The 15,173-nt window shown below is 39.5% G+C and overlaps 1 protein-coding gene and 1 pseudogene across 1 annotated transcript; one reads left to right on the forward strand and one right to left on the reverse strand.

The window, feature by feature from the left end:
- Positions 1-229: 229 nt before the first annotated feature.
- LOC146389210 (uncharacterized) lies at positions 230-14,254 on the reverse strand. Its single transcript, XM_084926935.1, has 8 exons — positions 14,124-14,254; positions 13,935-13,970; positions 13,526-13,849; positions 10,554-10,844; positions 10,126-10,419; positions 9,026-9,343; positions 2,966-3,097; positions 230-2,882 (listed from the first exon to the last, which is right to left on the reverse strand). The coding sequence occupies exons 1-8, from the start codon at positions 14,164-14,166 to the stop codon at positions 2,305-2,307; spliced, it is 2,016 nt and encodes a 671-aa protein (XP_084783061.1). The 5' UTR covers positions 14,167-14,254; the 3' UTR covers positions 230-2,304.
- LOC146389211 (uncharacterized) lies at positions 3,684-4,831 on the forward strand (annotated as a pseudogene).
- Positions 14,255-15,173: the final 919 nt, after the last annotated feature.

The raw sequence follows: 15,173 nt of genomic DNA on the forward strand, positions 1-15,173 counted from the left end.
TGTCCTTCTGTTCTGTCTCCTCAATGTGACAAAAGGTCCGTAAGTCTTTTCTCAGAGTCATTCTGGTGCTTCAAACACTGCAGACTGACTTGCTTCTTTCTCACTTATTCCAGCAGCACTTTAAACTGGATGTGTAAATGTGTGATGTGTGCATTCATTAACTATTTTCAACCGTGTTGCTGTATCATCAGCTGTATCATCAGGTCACATCAAGGTCATGATTTTACAGTGAAGTTCAAAATTATTATTTATTATTTACCACCTGCAGAAAATGTTCCACCCTAGGACTGACATATAGTGCTTTTCTACTTTCCCTGAGTAATTCAAAGCACTTTATACAACATGCCTAACTCAGCCATTCACCCCAGTGCTTTTTCTATGCTTGAGGGCTTTCTATTTAATATTCCCACACATTCATACTCCAGTAGATGTATCAGGGAGCCACTTGTGGTTAGCATCTTGCCCAAAGATATTTGGCATGCAGACTGAAGCAGCCAGGTATCGAACCACCAACCTTCAGATAAGTACAGTCATGCCAGGTGTCATAGGGCAAATAGTGAGGTAAACCCCAGACAGATCATCAGTCTGTTATAGAGATCCAGACAACCAGTCACACTCATACCTTCTGCCAATTCAGAATCACCCATTTACCAAAGCCCATGTATGTTTTTGAACTGTAGGGGGAAGCTGGAATACCTGAAGAGAATCAATGCAAACACAACAAGAACATGACAACACCACCAAGATTCAAACCCAGGACCTTCTTTATGTGAGACAGCTATAATGGCCATGTGCTGTTATTAGTTTAAACAAAAAATGTTCAATCATGTTAGTTATTGTTCTCTGTAATCACAGGTTAACCGTTACCTCACACTGGCAGTCTTTATGCTAACCGTGTACATGGTATCTTAATTTTTTCCTTCATCAGAAATTAACTAAGAACCGAGAACGGACCTCAGCAGCTGCTCATAACTGAGCACTCATTACAAATAGAGAACTTGTATTTGAGGGTGGCTGTGGTCCCTAACCTCTGCGAATACCAGAGGTCGACTGTAAGGACATAAATGAGGGTGAAATCATCTTGTCATCTAAATCGTTGATACAAGGTGCTAAATATGTGTTTTGATAAGATCAACAAAGATAAAGTTTGTGTGACTGCTTTACATTAAGTAAAAAGAACTTACATGAGTTTGAATATAAAAATATGCATTATCTGTTCATACAAATATACTGTATTTACCTCTCCAGGATCAAATTTGACACCTTGTCACCAGGACTATACTAAATATTTACACGGACACCTGAAGTACATATTCGTGTAACTTGTGCAAATACATCATGTTGGAAATCAAAAAATATAACATAAAATTATAGGATGAGTACAGCAAGCAACAGCTGGATTAAGATATAGAGCTTTTTGGTCTATTAAGCTTTGTTTGTAAATCAAGGGTTTCTGCAAATTTCTGGCCAATAAGCTTAACTGAGGTTATACAAAGAATAGAAAAAAAGGCTAAAACAGGTTTTTGAAGTTGAGATCTTCACAGTCATGGCTAAAAAGCTAGAACAAGTGAATTTAATATTTAGGGCAGCTAATAAATTCTTATACTACATAGAAAATATTCAAATTGTTGAAATTCTAAAATTTTAACATTAGAAGACAGTTTTAAGGGATCATCTTAGAATGTTTATAAAGTATGCATAAACCCACCCATGGCTGACATCACCTACTGCGAAGCCTCAAGCTGAGCAATTTTGCCATTTTGGTCTGGGTGTTTTAAAACTGGGCACCATGAACACGTTGCAGATCTGACTGAGAAACTGAGCCCAATCAGAAGCAAGCAACTTGTGAATCTCATGATAAAGTTTACCCTGCTTTATCCTTCTTTTGACTCTAATGTACATGATGATTTACAAAGTCATGTGTGTTCAGTATTTTAAACTTGAAACTACCAATTGAGGCCATAAACACATCAGAAAGGTTTTAAGGTCATGAGGTCAAACAGCAAGGAAGCCACAGACCTCCATACAAGATCGCACCTTTGCAACAAAAGCAGTCTCCTCCTGTTGGCCATTAGAAACAAAATTTATGTCTAAGTGGCTTCCACAATGGCATCACCTTTCAGACCCAGAAGGCAAGTCTACCTTTTATATCTATATAAAAGGCATCTATATATTTTTATATTATGTAGTATGTTACAATTACGGGAAACCAAGCTAACTAATTAAACATATTGGCCAAAAGATTTTTTGGTTGCAGTTGTATTTTAGGTCAAGTTATTATCAATGATAATGAACTGCTGATAGTCAGGATACATTCTCATAGTTGTCCTGTTCATCATCACTACTTTCTTCTTCTTCATCATTATGTACACCAAGCGAGGGTGGGGATACATTCTCATAGTTGTCCTCTTCATCACTAGTTTCTTCTTCATCATCATTATCTACACCTGGTGGTGGTGGTGATGCATACAGTGAGGATGGGGATACATTCTCATAGTTGTCTTCTTCATCACTAGTTTCTTCTTCATCATCATTATCTACACCTGGTGGTGGTGGTGGTGATGCATACAGCGAGGGTGGGGATACGTTCTCATAGTTGTCTTCGTCATCACTAGTTACATCAGCTTCATCTTCTCTGTGATCACTTACACTCACACAGGCCTTCCTGGCCTTCATGCAATTGGGGCCTGCTTTCTTGTAATCATGATCATCATTACACACTGGCTCCTCATAGTCATTGCTTCCCTCTTCATCCACTCCTGCAGCTCCCCCTTTCATTTTTACATTAGTGTCCATTAGATCAACATTCACATAGTCCTGCGCATCGTCTTCATCACCTTCATTGTCTCCCCACTGGTAAGCATTCTCGACTTGGTCAACAACTGAAACACAAGTAAGGGAAAACAATGTCAATATTTAGTCAAACAATCTGATGAATAATTGCCTAAAATTTGTGAGCACACACTTTGACTGTGGATGAAAGCTAGAGGCTCCTTGGCTCGTCGTTGTCTTCTCCTGATGAGAACCATTAACAGCAGCAGCAGGAGCAGCAGCAGGATTCCAACAGCTACCGAGGACAGCAGCGGCATCAAAGACACTAGAAGGACAGCATTCGATCAGTTTGATCAAAAACTTCCCTGGTGCAATGAATTACTTCTTAGTTAAGTTGCTAATCTAGAGCAGTGTTTCCCAACCACTGTGCCGTGGCACAGAGGTGTGCCGTGAGAGATCATCAGATGTGCCCTGGGAAATTATTTAATTTCAATTAATTGGTCAAAAAAATACAATTTAATAATTACTGCAAATAATAAAATCATTGTTGGGCATCTGTCCTTTCAATGCAGTGACTGATAGAGTAATTACCCTTTCATGTCAGTGGGTGGCAGTGAATGGAGGAATGAATGAATCAAGCCTTTATTTGTCACTTGCAGTTGCCTGCAGTGAAATTGGAGCCCTTCCGACCATACATACATTACACAAAATTTCTAGAGGATGGTGGAGTCAAAGAGGAGGTACTGCCTCTGGACGCAGTGGAGACTGTCAGAAAACAACTACAAGAAATTTCCATGGAAGACAGAAACAGCTTCACCCCCAACCAGACTTGCACACTGTTAGATCTCTGCCGTACCACCACATATTTTAAATACAACAAGGGTTTTTGCATACAAAAACATGGATGTGCCATGGGCTCCCCGGTGTCACCTATTGTTGCCAACCTTTATGTGGTGGAAAGAAAGGCTCTTGGCTCTTTTAAAGGGAGGGTATCTAGCTGCTGGTACAGATATGTGGACAACACCTGGGTCAAAATTGAAACCCAAGAAGTAGAATCCTTCACTGCTCACATCAACGCTGTGGATAAAAACATAAATTTCACCAGGGAAGACACAAAGGATAACTGTTTGCCATTCCTGGACTGTGCCGTGCACATTAAAGAGAATGGAAACCTCAACATTGAAGTTTACCAGAAGCCCACACACATGGACCAGTACCTCCTCTTTGACTCCCACCAGCCTCTGGAACACAAACTTGGAGTAATCAGAACCCTACACCACTGGGTAGAAAATGTTCCCTCTAAGCCTGAAGGAAAAAAAGAGGGAACACGCACATGTAAAGGAGGCTCTTAAAACATGCGGTTATCCTAACTGGGCTTTCATAAAGTCAGCAACAAGGCACAGAAAAGAAGATTAGACACCAACTCTTGAGGATCAGAAAGACAAACGCAACAACATTGTCATCCCCTATGTTGCCAGTTTATCAGAAAAACTCAGGAGAGTTTTCTCCAAGCATGACATCCCAGTGTACTTCCGACCCAGCCACACAGTCAGACAAAAACTGGTTCATCCCAAAGACACAACTCCTAAACACAAACTTAGCAACATAGTATATGCTGTAAAGGGTAGTGACGAATGTCCAGACCTCTACATTGGAGAGACCAAATAGCCACTTAATAAACACATGGCACAACATAGAAGAGCCACCTCGACGGGACAGGACTCAGCAGTCCATCTGCATCTAAAGGACAAAGGTCACTCTTTTAGGACACCAATGTTCACATTTTGGACAGAGAAGACAGATAGTATGAAAGAGGAGTGAAAGAAGCCATCTATGTGTATTGTGAATGACCATCTTTGAACACAGGCGGTGGTTTACGACACCAACTTTCTGCCATTTGAGATCCCTTCCAAGACGCCTTAATGCCCACTCACATCCTGGGCCATCTGACCTCAGGAAATCACATGATAGGTTGGGGCCAGGTTTCACAGCAGGTTCATCCAAAACCTTGACTGATTGTGACCTATACCTGTTTTCACACCTTGACTTGTGTGATTAGGTAGAGGATCAACAGGGGGTTCATGACCCCCTTGGGGGACACTCACTGAGGAATTAAATCTGGGACTCTCCACCATTTGACCTTAGAACTGAAGAAGCTTCTCGAATGAGAGGTGAAACGTCTTCAAGCAACTTAAAGAAGTCCAGATGCTTTTCTTTCCAATCTTAATGAGTCTATGGACATTAGTTGACATTCCCAACTATTGGCCAATGTGCGTCTTGTGGAAGGACACTCCATCAGAGAAAACGTTCTATTTTGCAAGGCACTGCCAGAAAAAAAACGGGACAGGAAATTTTTTGGGTTACATCCGAATAGCTTGAACAAAGAGGGTGTGAAACCTGCACGAGTATCTGCACTGATGGAGCAGCAGCCATGGTCGGACGCACCAAAGGTTTCGTTAGCAGAGTGAAAGCGATAAACCCAGATGTTATTATTACGCACTGTTTTCTGCACCTCAAGGCGCTCGTTGCCAAGACTTTACCAGCAGACCAAGCTCCTGTATTGGATGATGTCGTGCGCATGGTAAACTTCATCAAGACAAGACCTCTGAAAAGCCGCATACTTGCATCTCTGTGTGAGGAAAAGGGAGCGGAGCATAAAGCTTTATTGCTCCACACGGAGGTCCGATGGTTGGCACGCAGCAAAGTACTGGCCCATGTGTTTGAGCTGCAGGAAGAGCTAAACATGTTTTTGAGTGATGAGAGGTACAATGATGCAAAGCTGCTTACAAGTGATGAGGGGTGTGCAAGGCTGGCTTACATGGCAGATATACTTCAGCATTTCAATAAACTTAACACACAAATGCAAAGCCGAGATGAAAACCTGCTCACAAGCACAGATATAATAAATGTATTTTGTTCAAAGGTCCACCTCTGGCAACAACATCTTTAATTAACCGATTCGCACTACAACCTGGTTTGCCTCTTACCTGTAGTTATTTTTATTTAATTTAATAACTGTACAGTACTCTGTTTATAGTAACCATTGTTCTTAATGTAAATATGTAAGAAAAATTGTGTATGTTTCTGTTCCGTGCCCTGTGTACTGTTTGTTTGTATATGTGTCTTTTTGGCTGCTGTTACAACCAAATTTCCCCTTGTGGGACAATTAAAGGATTATTCTATTCTATTCTATCTAAAAAAATGCCAACCATGGCATGTTCCCACTTGCTCAAAAATGGCAAGGAGATACTGAAACTGCCACACTGTGTGAAATAGTAGGTAAACATTTGAAAATGCTCGAGAAGAAGTTGTTAATTTATTTCCCCTCTGTTTCCACTGAATGCCTTGACTGGGTAAGAGACCCATATAGCTCAGCAGCAGTTTTTGGAAAGGATATGACTTTGCAGAAGCAGGAGGAACTAACTGAATTGACACAAGACTGTGGTGTAAAGCTAAGCTTTGCTGATCTATCTTTGGACAGTTTTTGGTTGACTGCTGCCAAGGAGTTCCTCATTCTGGCAAACAGAGCCATTTTGACATTGCTCCCATTTTCCACAACATATCTATGTGAGCTAAGCTTTTCGAGCATGGCTGCTATCAAAACTAAAAACAAAGAGAGAGGAAGAGTGGTTGAGGAAGAGTTTTATATATGGGGAAAAAATGCTTAGATGGTTTTGTTACAAAACCTGTAAAAAAAAAAAAAAAAAAAAAAAAAAAAAAAAGCTAAACATAAGCAATCTTTGAAATGTATAGAACTTTAGTTGAAAAAATTGAGGTAATCTACTAATCAGAAGGTTGATGGTTCGATCACTGGCTGCTTGTATAAAGTGCTTTGAGTGGTCAGAGCAGAAAAGCAGAAAAGTGGTATATAAGAAACAGTCCATTTATCATTATTATAAATTACCGGTCAAAAGTTTTAGAACACCCAAATGTTTCTAGTTATTTATTGCAATTCAAGTCCAATGAATAGCTTGAAATGGTACAAAGGTAAATGGTAAACTGACAACTCAGACAGGAAGAGGTCTGACAGACCCAAAGCCACCACTGAATCAAAGAACAAGTTTCTGAGAGTTAACAGCTTGTATGATAGGCGGCTCACAGGACAACAGCTTCAAGAACAGCTTAATAGTGGTCATAGAAAGCAAGTCTCAGTTTAAGCGGTAAAGAGAATACTTTAAGCTGAAGGTTTGACAGGACGATTTGCAGCAAGAAATAGGGATGGGTATTGATAAGATTTTCACGATTCCGATTCCATTTTCGATTCTGTTTAACGATTCGATTCTTTATCGATTCTTTTTAAAAAAGGAGAACACTAAGGTCGATTAGCTTAGAACTTTGTTTTATATCTTCTCTTTGAACAAGATAGAAATTTAGGAGTAACATGGCCTTACAAACCCAGCAGTGAGATCTTAAGAGATCCAGCCTACGGCTCTTCAATGGGGTGTCACAGGGTCCCCAGGAAAAAAAATTGTAAATGTAAAATAAATATTCTTCTGTAGCAATAACAAAGTATAAGATAAATTATTCTGTAGCAATTACACAAGAATATCCAGTAATGTCCCTGCCTACAATTAAACACATTTACTTACCGAAAATCGGGGGCATCTGCTGTGGCAAATGGGTGCAAGCCTTTTACCACAAACTTAGTCACTGCTCGGTGACATTCGTCTATCCTGGCCTAAAAGGAGACGCTACCGGTAGACTGCAGCGAGAACTGCCAGCATCTGAGCCAGCCAGACTCTCTCTCTCATCATGGTCACCTAAATGCACAGTAATGGCAGGTTTTGTAATAAGGCAGATCGCGCTAACATAATATGCACTGTTAGTTGATTATTTACCTGCCGCATTAACGGGAGAGGACGTGCAAACGTTACCGCTGCTGCTGGGTTGAGATTCACGAGTCTGGAGCGGAATTAAAAACACGACATTCATTTAAGGTCATCGCGTGTTTTGTGAGCAAATGCTTTTGCATATTCGTAGTGTTTCCTCCCTTAAATGAAATATCTACTTTTCAAGTATTGCAAGCTGCCCTGTTGTCATCCGTTCTGGTAAAGTATAACCAAACTTTTGAGCGTTTGAGCCGCTTAGGCGCCGTGTTTCCTGCCAGGTAAATGACGCTCCGCAACGTGGTGACGTCATTCGGGGCGACTGGAATCGATAAGGGAATCGTTTGCAAAAATGGCAAACAATTCCAAGGAATTGAAACAGTGGGAACCGGTTCTCAACAAGAACCGGTTTTCGATACCCATCCCTAGCAAGAAAGCCATTGCTAAGACGTCAGATTAAGACAAAGAGGCTTGCCTGGGGCATGAAACACCGCCATTGGACTACTGAAGACTGGAAGAAGGTATTGTGGACTAATGAATTGAAATTTTAAATCTTCGGTCTTTGTACGCCATCAAGTAGGCGAAAGGATGGTTCCACAGTGTGTGGCATCATCTGTCAAACATGGAGGAGGAAGAGTGATGGTCTGGGGCTGTTTTGGTGGATCCAGGGATGGTGACTTGTACAGAGTGATGAACTAAAACGCCTGCCACAGCATTCTGCAGTGCCATGCAATACTCTCTGGTTTGTGCCTAGTTGGTCAGGGGTTCATCCTATAGCAAGATAATGACCCAAAACACAAGTCCAAACTATGCCAGAACTACCTCAGGAAAAAGAACAAGAGAATGGCTTGTTCAGACACAGACTTATACCCCATCGAGCTGGTTTGGGATGAACTGGACAGAAGAGTGAAAGCAAAGCAACCTACAAGTGCAACATTTATGGGACCTTCTGCAACAGATTGGGAAGAACTTTGTGATGAATATTTGATTTCTATTGTAGAAAAACTGTTATATCTGCCAAAAGTCTACTTTGATGAGTCAAAACTTTAGAATACATTTTGGTCTATAAAAAGAAAATGATTTCTTTTTTAACTTCAGTTGCTTATGTGTACTATGTTTTCATTTCAGAGTGCAACGAGACATAAACTTTTTCTTTTTTTTTACCAGAAGTGTATATCTATATATGAACATAACTGCTGTTTGGCAGCAGTTTCTTTTTCTTTTTTTGGCAACATCAAGGTTTAAGTTCCTGTTTCTGTTAAGTTCTATTTTTATTTCAGCCTTTGCCCCTATTTCTACTGCTTCTTCTCTTTCTAGTCCTAATTGCAAACACACAAAGGGAAAACACAGAGACATTAATCCTGAGAAAAATTAGGTGGTTATGATATGGTTTTGTTAATAAAACATAAATTCAACACTGTACTTACATTTAATGATGACACTGATCGGTGCTGTTGCAGCAGATCTGAATGTCCGTGTGGACACTGTGACCTCATACACACAGCTGTAGTTGCCCTGATGTTCATACTCAGCTACAGGGAAACTAAAGGAGGCTGAGTTGTTGACTGCTGGCTCTGTGAGGTTGGAGCCAGAGAAGCTCAATATAAAATGTCCACTGGAAAATGTGGAGTTAATGGAACAGGTGAGGACAAAGCTGTAACCCCTGGTGATTTCGGCACCTTCAGGACCCCAGACAAGTCCTGCATTAGGAGACGTCAAGGAGATGCTGGGCCTCTGTAGTCTCACTGTGTGAAAGCAAACATATTATTTTCTCTACCTTTTAATTCTGGACTTGTTTAAACTCTAGAATCAAAAGCAGAAGGAAGGGTTTTTGGGGGGCACTTAAGGGAAGCTGAATCAAACTCAGCACATTTCATCACTTACTAACTTATTAGTATTTGGTGTTATTTTTCACACATTCAGCAGTTATTGAGCAACATTAGAAGTTTCTTGCTACGTGGTAAATGAAAGTCCATGCTTATCTGCCAAGAAAAATGGCAGATTAGCTTGGGTAAAAGACCGAAAGCTGAGGCACACAACGAAGAATGCTGCTGGTAAAGTTTCTGGGTTGCCTTTCCTCATAACAGCCATCCCTCAAGATTTTCTCCATTTAGAGCAATGCATTATCAGCGATTGTAACATCTAGTCCTTTTACTGTATATTTTAGCCCTCAACGTAGCATTTAGCTCTTTAGCTCCTAAAGGCTCCACGGTATGTAATAGTTTGTTTCAAGTAGTGTGTGTTTACTCCTCAGTACTGTTGGCTTTGAGAGCATTTTCTCTGGATACTGAAAAATCCACAATGAAAGTGGGATTCTGTTCATAATGCTTTTTTTTGCTTTTGTTAGTGCTTTCTTTTTTTGTATATAGCCATTAAAAAAAAGTTTAAGCTATGACTACAACATATAATAAATAAGCTAACACTATAAGTTTTTCACAATTTATGAAACAACTTATTATCTGTATTAAAAATGATAATTTCTCGTTTTGTTTGAAAAAATGCTTCTTACATGTGTTTGCTTTATTACCTGTCACAGAGAGCCTACCAGAGTCACTTGGTGGGGAGTTAAATTCAAGACCTGAGCCCATTTTCTGATACTGACACTGGTACGATCCCTCGTTATCAAAGTTCACTTTAAGGATATTGAATGTTGCAGAGTTTGTACTAGAAGTTTGGGTCCTTATAAATGAATCTGATGTTTCCTTCAGAATGAACATTCCACCCAAAACCTGAGTGGAGATTGAACAAGTGATTGCAATGTTCCGACCCCAGGTGACCTCACCAACAGGATTTATGGTGATATGGGGTTTCGGGAAACTCACTGAAAAAACAAACAAAACAAATGAACAAACAAAAAAACAGGATAATACTGATTGATATGTTGCTGGTTTAATGACACTTTTAGCTTTTGATTCTTGGAGCTGTCGAGCTCAGGAAATTGTTTTGTTTTCTTACCTTTAACAGAGAGTCTGACAGCATCACTGAGGGAGGATGAAAAGTTTTGCTCTGAAATGGTTTTCTGATACTGACACTGGTACGAGCCGTTATGATCTAAGTCCACTTTGTGGATACTGAAGGTAGCAGATGTGGAACTTGATGATGCAGTCTGGCTGAAAGTGCCTGAGGTCTTCTTGAGGATGAAAGTTCCACCAAAGAACTCGGATAAGATCGAACAAGTAATGGTGACATCTTCACCCCAGGCAACCTTATCTCTGTTCAGAGAGATCCTGGGCTTTGGAAGGGTCACTGAAAAACACAGTTCAGCATAATGTTAGTTTAGATAAATATAAGTTTATGCATTTAAATAGCAAATCTTTGTAACTTTATAACTTTACAACCCACTACCAACTCACTACCACCCCAGCTCTTCCCCATCCCCCCATCCTCCATCTGACTTAATTTCATGTCTGTTAGCAGTAATCGTTCTGTACATAACATGCCCCACTCTCCCTCCTTTGTCATTGCTAACTACCTTTTCTACTAAATACCAGGGGTAGCTGTAGCTCAAGAGGTAGAGTAGGCCATCTCCTAACTGGAAGGTTGGTAGTTTGATTCTTGGCTGCTTGAGTCTCCAATCTGCATGCCTAAGTGCATTTTGGCAAGATAGCAAACACCAAGTTCCTCTCTAAACCATTTCTCATTGTATTGGACCGATGCCGATACGTAATATCGGATCTGTCCATCTCTAATTACTACTATAGATTTCTTAGAGATGTTAGTTTGCATGGACTGAAACAGTACTGTAAGAGTAGCAGCAGGATTTCATGGTCACCAGGGAGACCAGCAAAATCAAAGACAATTTTTTTATTAAGAAAACAAAAGAGATTCTATCCATGTAACTTACCCATAAGGCATTTACAGCATGCCATAAAAAAATATCTTGCTCCCACCCACCCCCTTCATTTCTGTGTGAATGTGCTTGACTGATCATGCTTATCTGTCTGGGTTCCTTTTTTTTTTTTGTTTTATTTTCTTTTTGTTTTTGTTTTCAGCCTATGAAGTGTTGATCACGGGAATGAGATCATAAATCCTGCGGATATATAAGTCTTACATAATTTAACTTACATTCAGGTAAGTACTGTAGGGTTGGAATGGCTGGTTTGAGTAACATTTGATTTCAGAACCTTGTTAGTTCCTGGATATGTCTGGCATCATGACTTTCGGTGTGTGCAGCCAGGCAACAAGAAACACATGAAAAACATGAAGTGTTTGTTTTCACCCAGTGTCAGCTAAACACTGTACAGACTTAAGACACCACAGATTCCTAAGTGTTCAACGCAGGGTGTCAAACTCATTTTACTTCACGGGACACGTACAGACCACTTTGCTCTTAAGCGGGCCGGACCAAACTCTGCTTTCTGTCACTGTGTAAAGAAGTTACATATTAAACAGTTTTAAAAAGTTGTGACAAAGAAAGAAAATCTGTCAGCATGACTCTTTGAAGAGTCTTTATAAGAACTTTTCCTATTTTCACAAAGCAAAATCTGTTTACCTGCTCGTTAATCATTTGCTGTTTGCTGGTTGTTGAAATGGTTTTGTAAACTTTTAGCTGAGATTCTGATGTTTCTGTGGATGCTACACGTTTATATATTTAACAGATCTGGCGGTACATCCTGTTAAACCAGATGTTCTCCCTTTCACATTTGATACTGGGGGCATTGGGGTTCAATGGATTAATTGTTTATTGCTTAATTACTTTGTGGCCATAAGGAAGATTTTTATCAGTAGGAAAAGCTGTAAAACCTATGAAAATATAGTTAAAAGTCCAAAATTTATGCTTGTTTGTGGTGAGCAGCAGATGAAACAAGTTAAGAACTATAAATTAGTTTTCTAGTCTGTCTTTGCATGTGGCCAAATGGTGTGCTCATTAAATAAAGTTGCTTGCATGAATTCTCAGCAGGGCTGAAGATTGGCCTCCCACGGGCCATTAATACCTGACAAATGAAATTATTATTGTTTCACTTGTTTGACACCCGAGGTCTAATAACTTAATGGCAAGAAAACGCATTTATCATCATTTTTGCATTAAAAAAATCTTTGCGCTATAAAAATATCATAATCCAAAACAAATTGAATAACACGATGTTGTCATGCTGACATCAGCACTAATAATCAGTATATATTGCTGATGTCCTTGATCTTCTAATAGAAACAGGCTAATGTCATCATATTGTAATACAAACAGGATGTTATTAGCATGTTCTCATAGGAACATCTTAAAACACTAAAACAGGTTTTCGTATAGTTCTTGCCCTTCTGAGGAGTTGTGGTCTCCGCGTGCTCTTGTTTCTCAGTGATTTCTTTCCTCGTGGTGCATCTTCTCTTAGGTTTTCCACCTCCAAAAATCACTTTAACCTCTTTGTTCAAGTTAGGGCTAATTCAAGCGAATTAGTTCAGTTGATAAGCACCGCTGTTAATGTGTTTTCTAAATACAAATAACTGAACAGGCATGCGGTCCATAGCAGGAAACCAAGAGGGAAGTTGCTGCATGAAGATTACTGAGAACAAACAGCACCATACTGCAACTATAAATATCAAGTATTGTGGGTATAAGATCATGTGGTACCGTATTTGGGCATGGATGCTCTATATCAAAGAAAGGAAACTGACATTGATAAAGATATCTTCAGCCATTTTGACACAAGCACTGATTTTTTTTTTTTAACTTGTCTTATCACACACTCATGAAAACACAAATATCTGACACAGAGATCAGAAATTAGAAAGGGGCTGGCATGAAGTTGAAGTTATTGCTGCCAAAAGAGGAACAGCTGGTTATTTTAAACAATGATTGATGATCTACTTTCTTCCACCACTGAGAAAGCTTAATGAGTGTGCTTAATAAATAAAGAGTTCAAAATGTATTATTTATTAATTTAGCACATTTTTATCTATGTTTTGATAAGAGTATAACAAACACTTCTCACCTGAACAAACAACACCAGCATCCTCACCATGGTCACAGTTGTGCGTCCCAAATCCTCTGTGTCCACACTCAGTTAGAGAACTTTCACTTCCTGAACAGGCCACATTATCAAGCCAGATTTGTCCACTTCCTTGACCGAAGCGAGCAGATAAAGTGGCCTCCAATGCTGTCCCACAGCCCAGCTGTCTACAGACCACCTTAGCATCATTTAAGTCCCAGTCATCGTCACAGACTGTTCCCCAGGTGATAGACTGTGTTCCACTGTGATAGATTTCAACTCTTCCAGAGCACCGAGTGGACCCAGACCCAGCTAGTCTGATCTGACCTATCAGCACATAATATAAACTATATTTAATACTTTCCTAAATTTGAAAAGAATTAAAAAATTTCACACACAAGAACAGACTGACCTGCAGCAGATGAAGTGAAGGCCATGAGGCAAGAAACTTTTGGAAGGAACAAAATGACATTGCTTATTGTGTAAAGTAAGCAAATACATCTGTAGTCATTTATCTAAAGTGATCAATATTTGCACTGAAAGCTAAACCTCAAAGACCCAAACTGTCTCTCTACAAAAGCATTATAAAAGTATGTCTTACCGAAGATCAAAAACTGAAGCACTCTCTGCTGTCTGCACCCCATGACTGAAAAAAGAGGCTGATCGTGTCATTTATGGGAACCAGATGACAGTAAAGTCAACAAAAAACTACAGTGTACAAAAAACACTTCACATTCGGTTTATCCTCCCAAAACACTTCCTCTTTCGTTTTGAATTTTTTTTTTTAAAATTCATCCACGGGGCTTTGACACGAGCAGCTCTAAAGACTGGACTCACCACATCATTAAAAATTCAGGTTTTTTTAAATAAAAATAAAACTGCTCGAGTAATCTAGTGACTCTCGGATACATATTGATTCATTATAAGCAAATTTGCACCAACCCTACAATCATCCACAGAAACACACACACTGTCTCCATCTGGTGATTAAAAAGTAATATTGACACAGATGATACATTCTTGAGGTTAAGCGCTCATAATTTTAAGCACTCCTACATTAGCCTAAAAAGTATTAGCAAGGACTCACAGTTTAACATTTGGGAAGATGATCTGAATGAGAAAGGAAGTCAATCCTTTTATAGTGGCAGTGGAAAGAAATGCAACCAGAGAATTGTCTCTGTTTCAACAGTTTTAAATCTTAACTAATTTCATGAATGTTTCTGAGGACTAAATTGGAAGCCACACTTTAAACTATAAAATCTTTAAAATATGGGCCTAAAATCGATGATCTGAAGCATTAAAGTGTCACAAATATGCACAAAAAAAGCAAAAGAAGAGAAATCATGAAGGAGGAAAATTGCTTTTCGCAGCAGTGTGTGTGTGTGATACACCAACAAAAACACAGGGTCACACAGAATAAACTCATCCAAGATTTTTAGGAGATACACCCATGCCATCAATTTGAACAATCTACTGTGCTCGAGGTGATGACAATATGTACGCCTGTTTGACATATAATGTTCTACATGGACTTGCCCCCACATCCTTTAAATGAATTTATTAATCAAGACAGATTGCAGAGTTGGCACTAAGGCCATCCCTAGAGGGCACTGTAAGGTGTTTTACAGGCATTTGGACAAACTGCTGTAAC

The sequence above is a fragment of the Perissodus microlepis genome, chromosome 4 (genome assembly GCF_051167445.1).
Source record: "Perissodus microlepis isolate ML-2025 ecotype Zambia chromosome 4, ASM5116744v1, whole genome shotgun sequence".
Lineage (NCBI taxonomy): Eukaryota > Metazoa > Chordata > Actinopteri > Cichliformes > Cichlidae > Perissodus > Perissodus microlepis.

Bases quoted from the DNA above. Each gene is read 5' to 3' on its own strand.
- LOC146389210 (XM_084926935.1), bottom strand. From the start codon at position 14,166: ATGGGGTGCAGACAGCAGAGAGTGCTTCAGTTTTTGATCTTCG. The intron at 13,971-14,123 runs GTAAGACATACT...TCCTTCCAAAAG, and splicing joins GCTTCAGTTTTTGATCTTCG to TTTCTTGCCTCATGGCCTTC. The intron at 2,883-2,965 runs GTGTGTGCTCAC...CTTGTGTTTCAG, and splicing joins AGCTTTCATCCACAGTCAAA to TTGTTGACCAAGTCGAGAAT.